This window comes from Zootoca vivipara, chromosome 2, assembly GCF_963506605.1.
Source record: "Zootoca vivipara chromosome 2, rZooViv1.1, whole genome shotgun sequence".
NCBI lineage: Eukaryota > Metazoa > Chordata > Lepidosauria > Squamata > Lacertidae > Zootoca > Zootoca vivipara.
Genome location: NC_083277.1, coordinates 4,037,213 through 4,052,949, shown reverse-complemented (window position 1 = coordinate 4,052,949; position 15,737 = coordinate 4,037,213). Strand labels below are relative to the sequence as shown.

Below are 15,737 nucleotides of genomic sequence, written 5' to 3'. Positions count from 1 at the left end.
TTTGTAGTTTAGAAACTTACCTTGAACGTGAAAGTCAGCCAAGCCCTTTCTAGTTCCACATTTTCTGTGTCTTGTGAAATCCTCTTTGCTAAATGACCCAAACGGCAGATGGAATCCTAAATGTTTCTGCATCAAAGGTGCCGGGGTTGTTTTCATAAGCGAACATCAGACTCCCTGGCTTCAACCTCTACCTTTGTGATACATCTAATGTGATTTCATGCCCAATAATATTTTTGACTTTTTTACATGTTCACCAAACGTGGTAATATATCCCTTCATGTTCCTTTCATTTCCAATGCATTTGGAATTATTATTTTTTTATAAATTCTGAATAATTTCTCAGGAGTTCAGTGCTAATGGTGCTCCATTTAATAATGATTTTTTTAAAACGAAAAATTGTGAGGAGATTCAGGCCCAACATAGATGGTTGCCTTGTTGCTCCTTGCACCTGCTGGAAAACGAAATTGTTGGGAGGGGCAATGGAGCAAATTGTTGGAATGATAAGAGAGAGAGAGAGAGAGAGAGAGAGAGAGAGAGAGAGAGAGAGAGAAAGAAATCCCGGAGGGGGGGGCGTCCTGTTAGGCTGCAACAGATTGTAATGGATTGCTTTGAAATAACTTCAGCAACAGATTAAGGGGGGGGGGAGGAAATACCCCCAACCGCCCTGTATTTTGCCGGAACAAAGGTAGCAACCCTATTTAACGGGGTCCCCTGAAGCAGAATCCGCAGTGTCCCCAGCACCGAGGCTCCTTTTGCTTCTTCCTCCCTCCCAGGAACCTGCATCTCTCCCCACCACCTCCAAGCATTCCCTCCCAGGACCCTCAGAGGGATGGTGGGAGTGAGGAAGTTCCCCTGGAGGGAGGTTGCAGGACCAGAGCTCCAGGCTGGCAAATATTATAAATAGACAGGAAAGGAAAGGAAATGTGTGTTTGTTTGTTTTCATCAATTCTTTATTGTTTTAATAGTTTAAAATACCACATACATACATACATACATACATACATACATACATACATACATACATTATACAATATTTACACCTTTCACAAATTATATATATATATATATATATATATATATATATACAAGGCAATACAATACAAAGAATCAGAAAAAAGAAAATAAAGAAAAAACGAAACTAGAAATTTATAAGAAAAAAGGAATACAAGAAAACAAGAAAAAATAAATAAAAACTGCAACAATGAAAAACCAAACTTCCGATTATTCTCTCTGTAGTCTATATATATTTTCGTTATTTTATCGCACAGTTGTGACTATTTACTTGCCTTTTCATTCCTTTTTTTCACATTCTTTATTTCTTTAAATTTATACCAGGTTCAGCCTAGATCTGCCACTAGGATTTCCGATATACCATTACTCCTTAAATACTCTTTGAACATCCTCCATTCCTTATATATATTTTGTTTCATTTGTCCTCTTGTTCTTCCCATTGTTTTGGCTAACTGCAGGTACTCTAACATCAAGATCTGCCAATCCATTATGCTGGGTAAGCTTTTACTCTTCCACTTTCTAGCAACCAAAACTCTTGCTGCAACTATCCCATACATTAGTGTTCTATCTATCTATCTATCTATCTATCTATCTATCTATCTATCTATCTAATCTCTTCTGGTATTATGTTTAATAAGAATATTTCTGGTCTTTTTCTAAACGTACATTTTAACAATTTTAAAGTTCTTCATAGATTGTATTCCAGTATATGCTTATTGCAGGACAATTCCACCACATATGTATAAAAGACCCCTTTTCTTTGTTGCACCTCCAGCACTCAGAAGATTTGTTCTTATACATCTTGGCAAGTTTCCATTTGGGCACAAATGAAATTCTGGGCGTCACAAGCATCCACGTTAACAGTTCCTGGGAGCCGAACCCTTTCAGCTGATCATGCCACAGATTTTGTAAACAAATCTGTGCTAAAATTGGGATGGGATTATTTGAGTATTTTTGGCAATTTATTCACAAACCATTTCCCACTATTTAAATACCTCTGGGCAGTCCCACCATAAACTTTCACTACATTCTCAGAAGTGGGAAACATTATTATTATTATTATTATTATTATTATTATTATTATTATTATTACCTTGATGGGACTCAAGGCAGTTTACAGATAATAAGAACCACTAAAAATAGGGGGGGATATATATTTTTTAAATCAACACTGATAGTGTGTGTACATCTAGCACATCCATTAAAACCAAACTAATAATTACAATAAAAGCAGTATGGTGGCAGCCCTTTCATTAAAACAGCAGTTCCCAAAGGCCTGCTGGAAAGTCTTCGCCTGCCTGCAGAAGGACAAGAAGGAGGGAGTCTGTCTAACTTTTCCAGGGAGTTCCAAAGTCTGGGAGCAACCACTGAGAAGGCCCTCTGATGTGTCCCTATCAAGGATGCCTGTGAGGTTGGTGGGACCGAGAGAAGAGCCTCCCGTGAAGACCTCAGAACCTGGGCAGTTTCAAATGAGGGAACACATTCAGATAGCTTGGACGTAAGTCATATACAGTTCATGAACAGCACTTGTGCCCCAAACAAACTGGTACTCCTGGTGGAGCTGTTGTAACAAGGGAGTCGTATGTTCCCCAGGCTATAACCAGCCCCAGCTGACAATCTGGCTGCTGATCTTTGAGTCAGCTGAAGTTTTGGAGCACTTTTCAAAGGCAGCGCCCATTCCAGTCATTGAACCTGGATGTAATAATAATAATAATAATAATAATAATAATAATAATTGTACCCTGCCCATCCAGATGGGTTTCCCCAGCCACTCTGGGCGGCTTCCAACAAAGATTAAAATACAGTACATTAAAATGTCACACATTAAAAGCTTCCCTAAACAGAGCTGCCTTCAGATGTCTTCTAAAATTCTGGTAGTTGTTTTTCTCTTTTACATCTGGTGGGAGGGTGTTCCACAGGGTGGGTGCCACTACCGAGAAGGCCCTCTGCCTGGTTCCCTGTAGCTTCACTTCTCGCAGTGAGGGAACTGCCAGAAGGCCCTCGGCGCTGGACCTCAGTGTCCGGGCAGAACGATGGGGGTGGAGACGCTCCTTCAGGTAGACTGGGCCGAGGCCGTTTAGGGCTTTAAAGGTCTAAAGGATATGTCACTGCAGCCAAATCAGTCCTCTCATAACGCAGAAATTAGCCATATTCTTTACATGTATGGGGTTTCTTTCCTCCAAGGGTTCTCAGATGTTGAGGAAGGCTGGTGCTCACATGGCTTTTTCCACACTTTGTACCTTTCCGTAACTTCGCCACTGTGTGTTTTAGTGTTTAGGAAGTCTTCCAAGGTCCACACCCCATGCAGTTTTACAGGTTTTCACCTGTGTGGGTTTTTTGATGTCCCCAAAGGTTTGCTTTGTCCCCGAAGTTTTTCCCACACCATGTTTTCTCTCCTGTATGTATTCTTTGATGTCTAGCAAGCCGACTGTTTGCACTGAAGTTCTTTCCACACACCGTGCATTTAAATGGTTTCTCCCCTGTGTGCATTCTCTGATGTAAAGTAAGAGCACTGCTGTCAATAAAGCACTTTCCACACTCCATACATTTATATGGCTTCTCTCCTGTGTGTGTTTTTTGATGTCTGCTAAGGTTACTACTCAGACTGAAGCTTTTCCCACACACCGTGCATTTGAAGGGTCTCTCCCCTGTGTGGGTCCTTTGATGTAAAGTGAGGCCACTGCTGTCATTGAAACACTTCCCACAGCTGACACATTTGTACGGCTTCTCCCCTGTGTGTGTCCTCTGATGTGTCGTCAGGCTACTGCTCTGACTAAAGCTCTTCCCACACTCCACGCACTTAAACGGTTTATCCTGTGTGTGCATTCTCTGATGTGAAGTAAAGCTACTACGGACGCTGAAGCTTTTCCCACACTCAACGCATGTATATGGTTTCTCCCCCGTGTGGATTCTCTGATGTAAAGTAAGGCTGCTGCTGCTACGGAAGCACTTTCCACACTCGGCACACTGACATGGCTTTTCGCCCGTGTGTGTTCTTTGATGTAACGTAAGGTTGCCGCTCTGACTGAAGCTCTTCCCGCACTCCTTGCATTTAAACGGTTTCTCCCCTCTGTGGATTCTCTGATGTTTAGTAAGGCTACTGATTTCAATGAAGCTCTTTCCACACTCGGCACACTTAAATGGCTTCTCTTCTGTGTGTGTTCTTTGGTGTAAAAGGAGGCTACTCCTCACACAAAAGCTCTTTCCACAATTCATGCAAGGGTATGGTTTCTCCTCAGCGTGGGTGGCTTGGTGTCGAGTGAGGCTACTGCTGTCACTGAAGCACTTCCCGCACTCCATACATTTATACGGCTTCTCTCCTGTATGTGTGTTTTGATGTCTAGTAAGATTGCTTCTCAGATTGAAGCTCTTCCCACACTCGATGCATGTATATGGTTTCTCTCCTGTGTGGACCCTGCAATGTATATTTAAGTTCGATTGATGTCTAAATGTTTTCCCACACACCAAGCATGCTTTCCTGCCGTTTCTTTTGTGATCTTCCTGTTGGCTCAGGGGTTCCTGGACAGCAGCACTCTGGGAAGCAGGCACCTCCTTCCCCCTATCCTCTGAGTGGTTTCCCTCATCCCTTCTTGGTCCTCTTTCACTTCCAAGCATCTTTTTTCCTGATTCATGCTCAGCTTTTTCCAGTGACACCAAATATTTTGCCATACACTTCTCACTGCTCAATCCATCATTTCCTGGGGGGTGAGAGAAAAGGTAGAAACATGAGATATTATCACAGTTGACCCCAATTTGCTGCCTCTCTGATTTTAGTATTCCCAAGAAATGTGGAAGCTTTGTCCTCCTAGCCAAGGATTCCCTGCACCAGCTAACAGTGGACCTCCTGGATATCAGCTTTGGGAAAACAAGTGGAGCATCAGTTACCTACTGGAGATTCAGAAGAAGGCGGCAGGCCTTCTGGCCTTGGGGCAGAGATGGGCACTTTTCAAACACTTTAAAAGCCCTCAAGAACATTTGGAGCAGGCATCCCCAAACTTCGGCCCTCCAGATGTTTTGGACTACAATTCCCATCATCCCTGACCACTGGTCCTGTTAGCTAGGGATCATGGGAGTTGTATGCCAAAACATCTGGAGGGCCGCAGTTTGGGGATGCCTGATTTGGAGGCTTCCACATACCAGGTCAAATTGATTCTTCGTCAAACCTCCGCGTGGACGCATTCAACTAGCAGGTGGATCTCCCATGATCTCAGGGCATTCCCACCAGCTGCTAGCTTTCCCCCATGGAGATGCCAGAGGTTGAAGATAGGATCCTCTGTGCGGAACCAGTTCCTCTTCCTGATCTGTGTTCCTTCTCTAAACATACGTGGGGCAACCTTTGAAGGTGACCCGGAAACTACAACTAATGCAGAATGTGGCAGCTAGACTGGTGAATGGGAGCAGCTGCCGAGACCACATAACACCGGTCCTGAAAGGCCTACATTGGCTCCCAGTATGTTCCCGAGCACAAATCAAAGTGTTGGTGCTGACCTGTAAAGCCCAAACGTCCTCATCCTAGTACATCTGACTCCACCCCCATCATTCAGCCCAGACACAGAGATCCAGCGCCGAGGGCCTTCTGGCGGTTCCCTCACTGCAAGAAGTGAAGCTAAAGAGAACCAGACAGAGGGCCTTCTCAGTAGTGGCACCTGCCCTGTGGAACGCCCTCCCACCAGATGTCAAGGAAATAAACTGTTTGACTTTTAGAAGACATCTGAAGGCAGCCCTGTTTAGGGAAGTGTTTAATGTTTGATGTTTTATTGCTTTTTTATTAATATTCGGTTGGGAGCTGCCCAGAGTGGCTGGGGAAACCCAGCCTGATGGGCAGGGTATAAATACAGTGGTACCTCCGGATGCAAACGGGATCCATTCCGGAGCCCTGTTCGCATCCAGAGCAGTATGCAACCCGCGTCAGCACTTCTGCGCACACATGGGTTGCGATTCAGCGCTTCTGTGCATGCCGTCATTCGACGCTTCTGTGCATGCGCGAACCTCCGAACCTGGAAGTAACCCGTTCTGTTACTTCCGGGTTCGGTGCATTCGTAACCCATGTTGTACGCAACCCACAGCATTCGTATCCAGAGGTATGACTATAATAAATTATTATTATTATTATTATTATTATTATTATTATTATTATGGGAATATGCCCCAAACGTATTTTAATCAAGGAATGGGGGGGGGGGGACGTGTCCTTACCTAGAGAGGACAGAGTCCCATAATTCTCCTCCATGACCTTTGGTCTGGATCCAGCAGGGTGAAATGCACAGCCACCTCTTTGAACGTTTATCCAGACCCTGGAGAAAGAGAAAGAGAATATACGGAATTTTTCTTCTCCCTCTCTCCCAACACATCCATGAAGCTGAATGTTGGAAGATTTAAGAAAAGGAAATGAAGGATTCATTTTAGGGGGAGCAGGCTTTATGTTAGGGGGGCATAACCGAGTTATCTGTGATGCAATTGGTCAGTTAGTTAAGTATTTTTATTTATTTACTTACTGTAATTTAGGGGGAGCTGTTGCTGCCCCCTGGCTAAGCCCATGTGTGCTCTCTAAAAACAGTACAGGCCACATGTCAATCCTTACATCTTACTTTTAGAAGACACCTGAAGGCAGCTCTGCTTAGGGAAGTTTTTAATGTTTGATGTTTTATTGCTTTTTTATTAATATTTGTTGGGAGCCGCCCAGAATGGCTGCGGAAACCCAGCCTGATGGGCAGGGTATAAATAAATTATTATTATTTATGCCCCCCACTCCCAAATGCTGCTTCCTCTTCAACAATGCATCTGGTCCCCCTACCCAAGCTGAACACAGGTGAAACTTGGAAAATTATAATATCGTCGAAAAGTGAATTTATTTCAGTAATGCAACTTAAAAGGTGAAATCAATATATGAGATAGATGCATGACATGCAAAGCAAGATATGTCAAGCCTTTATTTGTTGAAATTGTAATTATTTGTCGTTAGGTTAGGCGGCTCAATTATAAATGGAATGTAATTAATGAAATGTAACAGCGATGTTACAACCAATTGTTGTAACTATTCTATTACTATTGCCAATGGAGTGGGGGGGGCCTTTCCTCCTTCCCCCTAACCCCCATGCCACGCCACCCCCATGCATTGCACCTCTTGTCCGCTGCGCGCTCCAGCTTCCCTCTCTCCAAGACTCGTCCACTCCCATGGAATATGGAGGGGCTTCCAACAGCGCCCCCCCCACTCCCCTTGCGATGGCAGCTTCCTGCCTCTCTAGGAAACCACAGCTCGGTTCATCTGTCTAGTGGGGGAGGACTGAGCGACAGGGAGCTGCCTGCACCCCCCCCCCCGCTTCCTCTTGCTGCTACTCCTTTGATGTTGTGCTGGAGGCTGCAGAAAGCAACGCGGGTGGGGGGGACGGGACACATCTGGCCAGGCTTTCCCCATCCTGCGCTGAGATTCCTGAACTGCAGGGGGGTTGGACTAGATGGCCCTTGGTACCCCTTCCAACTCTGCAATTCTACGGTCATGCGACGTTTCCAGCTCTCTTCCTTCTCGGGAGATTTGGGGGGGCCTGCAAAAGGACACCCCAGCTGTAGCGCTTAAAAACAGCACAGGGGGAGCAAAACTCACGATGCCTAAGCTGATCTCTCTGCAGGGGATTGGGGATCCAAAGATGATCTTGCAAACGCTGCGCCACTTTGAAGATCCCTGGGAGACACCTGACTTGAGAGCAGTACATGTGAAAAGGATCTAGGAGTCTTGGTAGACCACAAACGTGGCATGAGTCAACAGTGTGATGCAGCAGCTAAAAAAGTCAATGCAATTCTGGGCTGCATCTATAGTATAGCATCTAGATCAAGGGAAGTAATAGTACCACTGTATTCAGCTCTGGTCAGACCTCACCTGGAGTACTGTGTCCAGTTCTGGGCACCACAGTTCAAGAAGGATACTGACAAGCTGGAACGTGTCCCGAAGAGGGCAACCAAAATGGTCAAAGATGCCTTATGAGGAACGGCTTAGGGAGCTGGGTATGTTTAGCCTGGAGAAGAGAAGGTTAAGGGGTGATATGATAGCCATGTTCAAAATATATAAAAGGATGTCATATAGAGGAGGGTGGAAGGTTGTTTCCTGCTGCTCCAGAGAAGCAGACACGGAGCAGTGGGTTCAAACTATAAGAAAGAAGATTCCACCTAAACATTAGGAAGAACTTCCTGACAGTAAGAGCTGTTCGGCAGTGGAATTTGCTACCAAGGAGTGTGGTGGAGTCTCCTTCTTTGGAGGTCTTTAAGCAGAGGCTTGACAGGCATCTGTCAAGAATGCTTTGATGGTGTTTCCTGCTCGGCAGGGGGTTGGACTGGATGGCCCTTGTGGTCTCTTCCAACTATGATCCTATGATTCTATGATCCCCTATGGTGCTTTGCACAGGGGCATTTCCAGCTCGCTCGCTCTCTCCCCTCAAGCTCCCTGGAGCAGCTGCAGCGCTAAAATACAACACCGCGATGTGGGGGGTGGAGAAATCCTCAGCGAGCCTCATGGACGAACCGAGCCCCAGATAAACGCGAAAGGGGGTGTCTTCTCTTCCCCACATTAAATGGGGGAAGTTGCAAGCAGCGGTAGGCAAAAGGGAGGGAGCCCCCCAGGCAGCCCTCCCCTGGGCGAATGACCCGGGCTTTGCTTCCCGGAGAAGCAGGAAATTGCCATCCAAAGGCAGCGCTGGGGGCGTTGCAGAAGCGCTCTTGGGAAACGTGCGCGCAGAGGAACGGCTGCAAAGCGCCGAGGTGCGATTTTTGTGGGGTAGTGAAAGGGGGAGGGAACCCAGGGAGGATTTGTTTGAGGGGTAATGAAGGAGAAACACTCCCACGCGGAGCACTTTTCCTCGGGAAATGCACGGGGTGGGGTCGTGGATTATCCGTGCTGCGCGCTTGCGTCGTGTGGCCCAAAGTGCTGCCAATGCAAGCACTTTTAAAGCACTTTTAAAGCCCTTTTAAAGCCTCCCCCCCAGCTCTGAAAAGAAAGGCGCCGCCTTCTGATGGGAGGGGGAAACATGATGCAGCCCGGACAGGAGAAACCCGCTATGGGGTAAACAGCCTTGCTGGGGTGGGGGTGGGGGACCTTTGCGCCCCCAGAGCTTTGAATGTCCGAGATCATCAGAAAACCTGATGGGTTTAAATAGTTTAAAACTGAGGTCTTGGCTTCCAGGATGGTTTCAAAGAGCAATGCAATGGGTTTACTTTGGATCCCTGGGTATTTTGTTCTCAGAAAAAAACCTCGGCCTGTTGTGTTTCTAGGAAAGACATTCTCAAAGCAGACTTGATGTCTTCGCTGGAAAGAGAAGAACCAATTCGCCCGGCCTCTGGGGAAGGTGAGAGATTGGCAGGTACGGTACGGTACAGATTTTTGAACCGTCAAGGGAAAAGGCTATACTGTACTCATAGCTGCCAAGTTCTCCCTTTTTTTAAGGGAAATTCCCTTATGCTGAATAGCTTACTCGCGAGAAAAGGGAAAACTTGGCAGCTATGACTGTACTTTCAATGGGAAAATTCACTTCGGGTTAAGTACGCTTCAGGTTAAGTACAGACTTCCGGAACCAATTGTGTACTTAAACCGAGGTACCACTGTACAGTAATGGGAAGAGCACAAAGTAGCAAACTTGGGTAGTGTTAATCTTGAGCCACCCCCTCCCTTTGGAGAAAACCCAGAGTTCAGTGTTAGAATGTAGTCTTTGGATGTAGAAATCCGAAGGTTCAATCCTGTCTTTGTGATCACTAGAGTCCCCATGTGAAACCCTGCAGAGCAGTGGTTTTCAATCACTGTGCTGTGGCACCCTGGGGTGCCTTGAATGATGCTCAGGGGTGCCCTGGGCAACACTGGCCTCTGTCCCTCTTTCCTTCCCTCCCTCCTCGGATACCCTCTTGCCTCTCTGCCTCCCAAAGGCTTGCACAGCTGTTTGTGGCAGCAGCCCTGACTCCAAGCTCCCCAGGTGAATGGTCTCTCTGGGGCTGGCCAGAGGGTGCTTCCCAGGTCCCTGTGGGGGAGTGTGAGGAGGCAGTGCGAGGAGGTGGGGCAGCTCAGAGACCAGGCCACAACAGCAGCTGCCCAGAGGTCTCCCGAGGAGAAGAGGCTGAGGGAACACTCCACAAGGGAAAGTGTTCGAAAAGGGGTGAGAGGCTGCCAGCTCTGCAGGCAAGGGGTGACATAACTGAGCTCCTGATCCCCACAGGGGTGCTGCAGAAAGATTGCATTTGGTTGAGGGAGCCATGGGCCCCAAAAGGTTGAAAACCTCTGCTGCAGAGAGATTTGAAGGCAAAGGAACAGACAGATCTGTGCCTGCTGATGTAAAGTGGGACATTGACCAGGACGGAGTTTATATTGTCCTCCTGGAGGACAGCATATTCAGAAGGTAAACCCAGCTTTTGGTGTCTGCAAATAACATAAAATAATGAACCCATATACACACAGTTTGAAATCCTTTGTTTTCTGCTGGAATTTTTTTTAAAAAAATGTTTTATTCTTCTCAAACTTCACCCCAGATGATGGGCGGAATAATGGGAATTCTAAGGAGACATCTATGCTATCGTCAGAAACTCCTACAGCTGAAGAAGGAAAAGAGATGGTTGCAGGTGAAAGTGAACCTAAAAAGCATGGAGAAGAGAAATCCTCACCTTCTCTGGAGGTTAATGTCCATGAACCCCAAATCCTGCAGGAAGACGGACAAGGAAACAGCCAGAAAATTTGTCCCATGTGTGGGAAGATATTTAGATACGAATCAAACTTAAATAGGCATTGCAGAAGCCACACGGGAGAGAAACCATTTAAGTGCACGGAGTGTGGAAAGAGCTTGAGCTCAAGTTGGAGCCTTCTTACACATATAAGAACCCACACTGGGGTGAAACCATTCAAATGTGTGGACTGTGGGAAGAGTTTCAGTGAGAGCAGTACCCTCCTTACACATACGAGAACACACACTGGGGAGAAACCCTTTAAATGCAGAGAATGTGGGAAAACCTTCAGTAGGAACACTCACCTTACTTCCCACCAGAGAACTCACACGGGGGAGAAACCTTTTAAATGCATGGAGTGTGGAAAGAGCTATACTGTTAGTAGTGGCCTTGCTCAACATCAGAGAACCCACACAGGAGAAAAACCATTTAAATGTACAGAGTGCGGAAAGAGCTTCCGACAGCCCAGCCACCTTACAATACATTACAGAACACACACAGGGGAGAAGCCGTTGAAATGCGTGGCCTGCGGGAAGAGATTCAGCCAGCTCATAAACCTGACTTCCCATCAGAGAATACACACAGGGGAGAAACCCTTTCAGTGCATGGAATGCGGGAAGAGGTTCACTGATAGTAGCGGCCTTGCTCAACATCAGAGAACTCACACAGGGGAGAAGCCCTTTAAATGTACAGAGTGCGGGAAAAGCTTCCAGCGTCCCAGCCGCCTTACTCTACATTACAGAACCCACAGCGGGGAGAAGCCGTTTAAATGCCTGGAATGTGGGAAGAGCTTCACCCAGCTCGGTCACCTTACTCTACATCAGACAACCCACACACGGGAGAAGCCATTTGAGTGTACGAAATGTGGGAAGAGCTTCAGGAAGAATGGAAGCCTTGCTTTACATCAGCAGACGCACACAGGAGGAACCATTTAGTTGCATGGAATGTGCGGAAAACTACTGTAAGCTCGCCCAGATTACCTTACATTACGTTACAGAACACACTGGGGAGAGACCATTTGGAAACAGGGAATGTGGGGAAACGTTTATTTACAGGAATAGACCATACAATAACATACACTGGACACAGGTAGGTAGCCGTGTTGGTCTGCCGTACTCAAAACAAAATAAGAAAATTCCTTCCAGTAGCACCTTAGAGAACAACTAAGTTTGTCATTGGTATGAGCTTCCGTGTCTGAAGAAGTGTGCATGCACACGAAAGCTCATACCAATGACAAACTTAGTTGGTCTCTAAGGTGCTACTGGAAGGAATTTTTTTGTTTCGACACACTGGAGAGGAACCCTTTAAATCAGGCACCCCCAAACTTCGGCCCTCCAGGTGTTTTGGACTACAATTCCCATTTTCCCTGACCACTGGTCCTGTTAGCTAGGGATCATGGGAGTTGTAGGCCAAAACATCACTTGGGTGTTGTCCCAAGTGAATCTCCAGCCCCCGTCTCTCCCACTTCCTCACTCCTCCTCATCACCTCCTCTACGGGTGCCCCTAAGTGCCCTCTGTCTTTGAGCTCTTTGCTCTCCTACTTTTAAGGCTCGCCGGGTTCTGGGAGATGGTGGGTCTGGAATGCTTTCTAGTGGCAACTGGTCACCCAGCTGCTGCTCTGCCTCTCCCATCATTTCCCAACTTTTCCCCTCATCTGCCTCCAAGCTGTGACCTCCCTCAAACCCCTGTTGTAAATCTAAACTGTTCCTCCTCCCTGAAAGGGTCAAGATGGGGAGGTGGTCTTCACCACTCCTCCTACTCCTCAGCCAGGACCGACACCACCTCCTTCCCAAACTTTAGTAAGCACTTCCCCAGTTTAGGGAAGGAGATGGGAGACTTCTAGCACCCTGCCAGAGCCTCTCCTCTCCTTCCCAAAGCCCAGCACTTCCTTTCCCCAGCTTTCGGAATGCTCTGCAAGTGGGAGGTGCATCAAATTTTGGCCTCCCTGCCCCAATGTGACAAGGCAGTGGGGGGGCCCTGTGGGTTGTGTTAAAGTACTTTTGCGGGAGACGAAGAAAGAGGTGGAAACAAGGCCGTTTGGGGGTTTATCACAGCTGATGCTGCCACAATGCACCGGTGGGGATGAGAGGAATATGATCTATACAAATCTGAGTGCATAGGTATAGGATAGATACCTGGGGCATCACCTTTTCTCCCATTTTCCTTTATGCTAAGTTTGCTTCAGGATGCTTGACCTACAAAGGAGATAGAAACCCTAGACCAGAGCTTTCCAAACTAAAGGGGTTAGTTACAGGTAGGTAGCCGTGTTGGTCTGCTGTAGTCGAAACAAAATAAGAAAATTCCTTCCAGTAGCACCTTAGAGACCAACTAAGTTTGTCATTGGTATGAGCTTCCGTGTGCATGCAGACTTCTTCAGACATGGAAGCTCAAACCAATGACAAACTTTGTTGTTCTCTAAGGTGCTACTGGAAGGAATTGTTTTAAAGGGGTTAGTTTAACCTCCGGTTTGCTTGTAAAACTGAATCACTGTGTTGCGAAACGATGCATGTCCAAAAAGTGTGTCGCCAACATGAAAAGAGCTCTGCCCTAGATCTTACTGACGTAGACTTTGTTTGGATAAATAACAGTGTTTGGAATGAGTTTATACTCATAAATAAAATGTAATTGACTGTTAATATTTACATATGTATTAGGATAGTAATATCAAATTTATAAAAGAAAGTATGGGTCAGGGTGCTCTTTGTATATTGTATATGGAGGGGGGGGGTTCCTACCCATTTTTGTGCTTTTTTATTTTTCTTCTCTTTTTCTTTGCATCACTTTATTCCTTTAGAATCGAAACCTTTTCAATAAAATATTAATACAAAAAAAAATAGAGAATGCTCACCATTTCTCTGCATATGTACAAGTGCTTGTGTGAAAGAAATTACACTCACAGATCTCTGTGGCTCAACCCAGCAACAAGGACGCTTTATGTTTGCAGTCTCAGGAGCAGAAATCAGCCCCGTCTGCAGTAGTCTGCTTGGGGTGTCCACAAAATTCTTAGTTTGAGTAGCCTACACAGGGTTCCTTGCTTGCAGCAACTTCAATATTATTTATTGAATTTTATAAAAAGAAAGGAATCACATCCATGTAATTGTACATTGTTATAACATCCATTTTTTAAAATAAAAAAGAAGAAAAAAGAAAACAAAAAACAGCATCATATAAGTTCCATTTTTTTCTCATTTTGGTAAGGGACTTCCCCGAGTCCCCCTTCTAACGGTTCATTGCATAACATTCTTGGCAAGTTCTATATCTTATTTTCCAAACCTAATTACAATTACAGCATCCTTTTCTCAATTTTACAACTAATTATAATATTCTTTGTCCATGGAGTTTTCTTGGCAGGGTTACTGGAGTGGCTTGCCAGTTCCTTCTCCAGGTGGATCACGTTTAGTCAAAACTCTCCACTATGACCTGTCCATCTTGGGTGGCCCTGCATGGCATAGCTCATAGCTTCTCTGAGTTATTCAAGCCCCTTCGCCACGACAAGGCATTGATCCATGAATATTCTAACCTATTATTCTATCTCACTTAATTTCTTAACCTGCAACTTCACAATTGCTTATAATTCTCCTCATACATCAATTCTACAATATTTTTTATAATAAATTCTAAATTTCTTCCATTCCTCTTCCACCTTCTCCTCTCCCCGGTCACGTAGTCTTCCGGTCAAATCAGCAAGTTCCATATAGTCCAACATCTTCATTTGCAATTCCTTCATTTGCAATTCCTCCACTGTAGGTATCTTCTGTGTCTTCCAATACTTTGCTAGCAATATTCTGGCCGCAGTTGTGGCATATAAAAACAAATGTACACCTTTCATAGGCAATTCCTTTCCTACTACGCCCAATAGAAAAGATTCTGGTTTCTTAATAAAAGTGCTTTTCAGCACTTTTTTCAACTCATTATAAATCTTTCCCCAGAAATCCTTAACTAGTGGGCAAGTCCACCACATGTGATAGAATGTTCCTTGCACCTTTTTACATTTCCAACACTTATTATCTTGATTATGGTAAATCTTAGCAATTTTTACTGGTGTTAAATACCATCTATACATCATTTTCATCCTATTTTCTCTTAAAACAGTACATGCAGTAAATTTTATATTCTTCTTCCATAACCTTTCCCAATCCTCCATCATTGCTTGCAGCAACTTCAAAGGTTTACCGTAGTCTCTGGCACGCACTGCTATGTGCAATTGCTATTATTATTATTATTGCCCCACCCATCTGGCTGGGTTTCCCCAGCCACTCTAGGCAGCTTCCAGCATATATTCACTACTTTGCTATGCCTCTGATGTCTCCCAGCAGGCTATAGTGGAGCTCCTCCTCCCCAGCTCTGCTGGGCTGTCCTTGGCTACAGTGATTGAGCCACTTTGTCTAAGTCAGGCTTCCTCAAACGCGGCCCTCCATATGTTTTTGGCCTACAACTCCCATGAACCCTAGCTAGCAGGACCAGTGGTCAGGGATGATGGGAATTGTAGCCTCAAAACATCTGGAGGGCCGAGGTTGAGGAAGCCTGGTCTAAGTGAAGCCTGTGACTTTGATCCCAAGGCCCCAGGGTCCAGCTCCACTGATGGCTGAAAAAACCAGTTACATGTTTAATAAAGCTTTTAAAACTGAACCAGTACTGTGGCTCACCTGGTCATATAACAGCACACTGGAGCGTGCCATTAAACTGGTGACTGGGAGACCACATAACACCGGTCCTAAAAGACCTACATTGGCTCCCAGTAAGACCCAGGTGGCGCTGTGGGTTAAACCAGAGTCTAGGGCTTGCTGATCAGAAGGTCATCGGTTCGAATCCCTGCAGTTTGAATCCCGTTGCTCGGTCCCAGCTCCTGCCCACCTAGCAGTTCGAAAGCACATCAAAGTGCAAGTAGATAAATAGGGACCGCTCTGGCCGGAAGCTAAACGGCGTTTCCGTGCGCTGCTCTGGTTCGCCAAACTTCAGCCCTCCAGATGTTTTGGACTACAATTCCCATCATCCCTGACCACTGGTCCTGTTAGCTAGGGATTATGGGAGTTGTA

At 45.7% G+C, this 15,737-nt stretch overlaps 2 protein-coding genes across 2 annotated transcripts; one reads left to right on the top strand and one right to left on the bottom strand.

Moving 5' to 3' along the window:
- Positions 1-1,090: 1,090 nt before the first annotated feature.
- Positions 1,091-7,214, bottom strand: LOC118081300 (zinc finger protein 501-like). The gene is made up of 3 exons (XM_035107755.2): positions 7,133-7,214; positions 6,208-6,305; positions 1,091-4,709 (listed from the first exon to the last, which is right to left on the bottom strand). Exons 2-3 carry the CDS (start codon positions 6,239-6,241, stop codon positions 3,322-3,324), a joined length of 1,422 nt encoding a protein of 473 aa, XP_034963646.1. The 5' UTR covers positions 6,242-6,305; positions 7,133-7,214; the 3' UTR covers positions 1,091-3,321.
- A 1,427-nt stretch (positions 7,215-8,641) lies between these two features.
- Positions 8,642-13,515, top strand: LOC118080187 (zinc finger protein OZF-like). The gene is made up of 3 exons (XM_060269285.1): positions 8,642-8,760; positions 9,271-9,359; positions 10,513-13,515. Exons 1-3 carry the CDS (start codon positions 8,642-8,644, stop codon positions 11,634-11,636), a joined length of 1,332 nt encoding a protein of 443 aa, XP_060125268.1. The 3' UTR covers positions 11,637-13,515.
- The last annotated feature ends 2,222 nt before the right edge of the window (positions 13,516-15,737 follow it).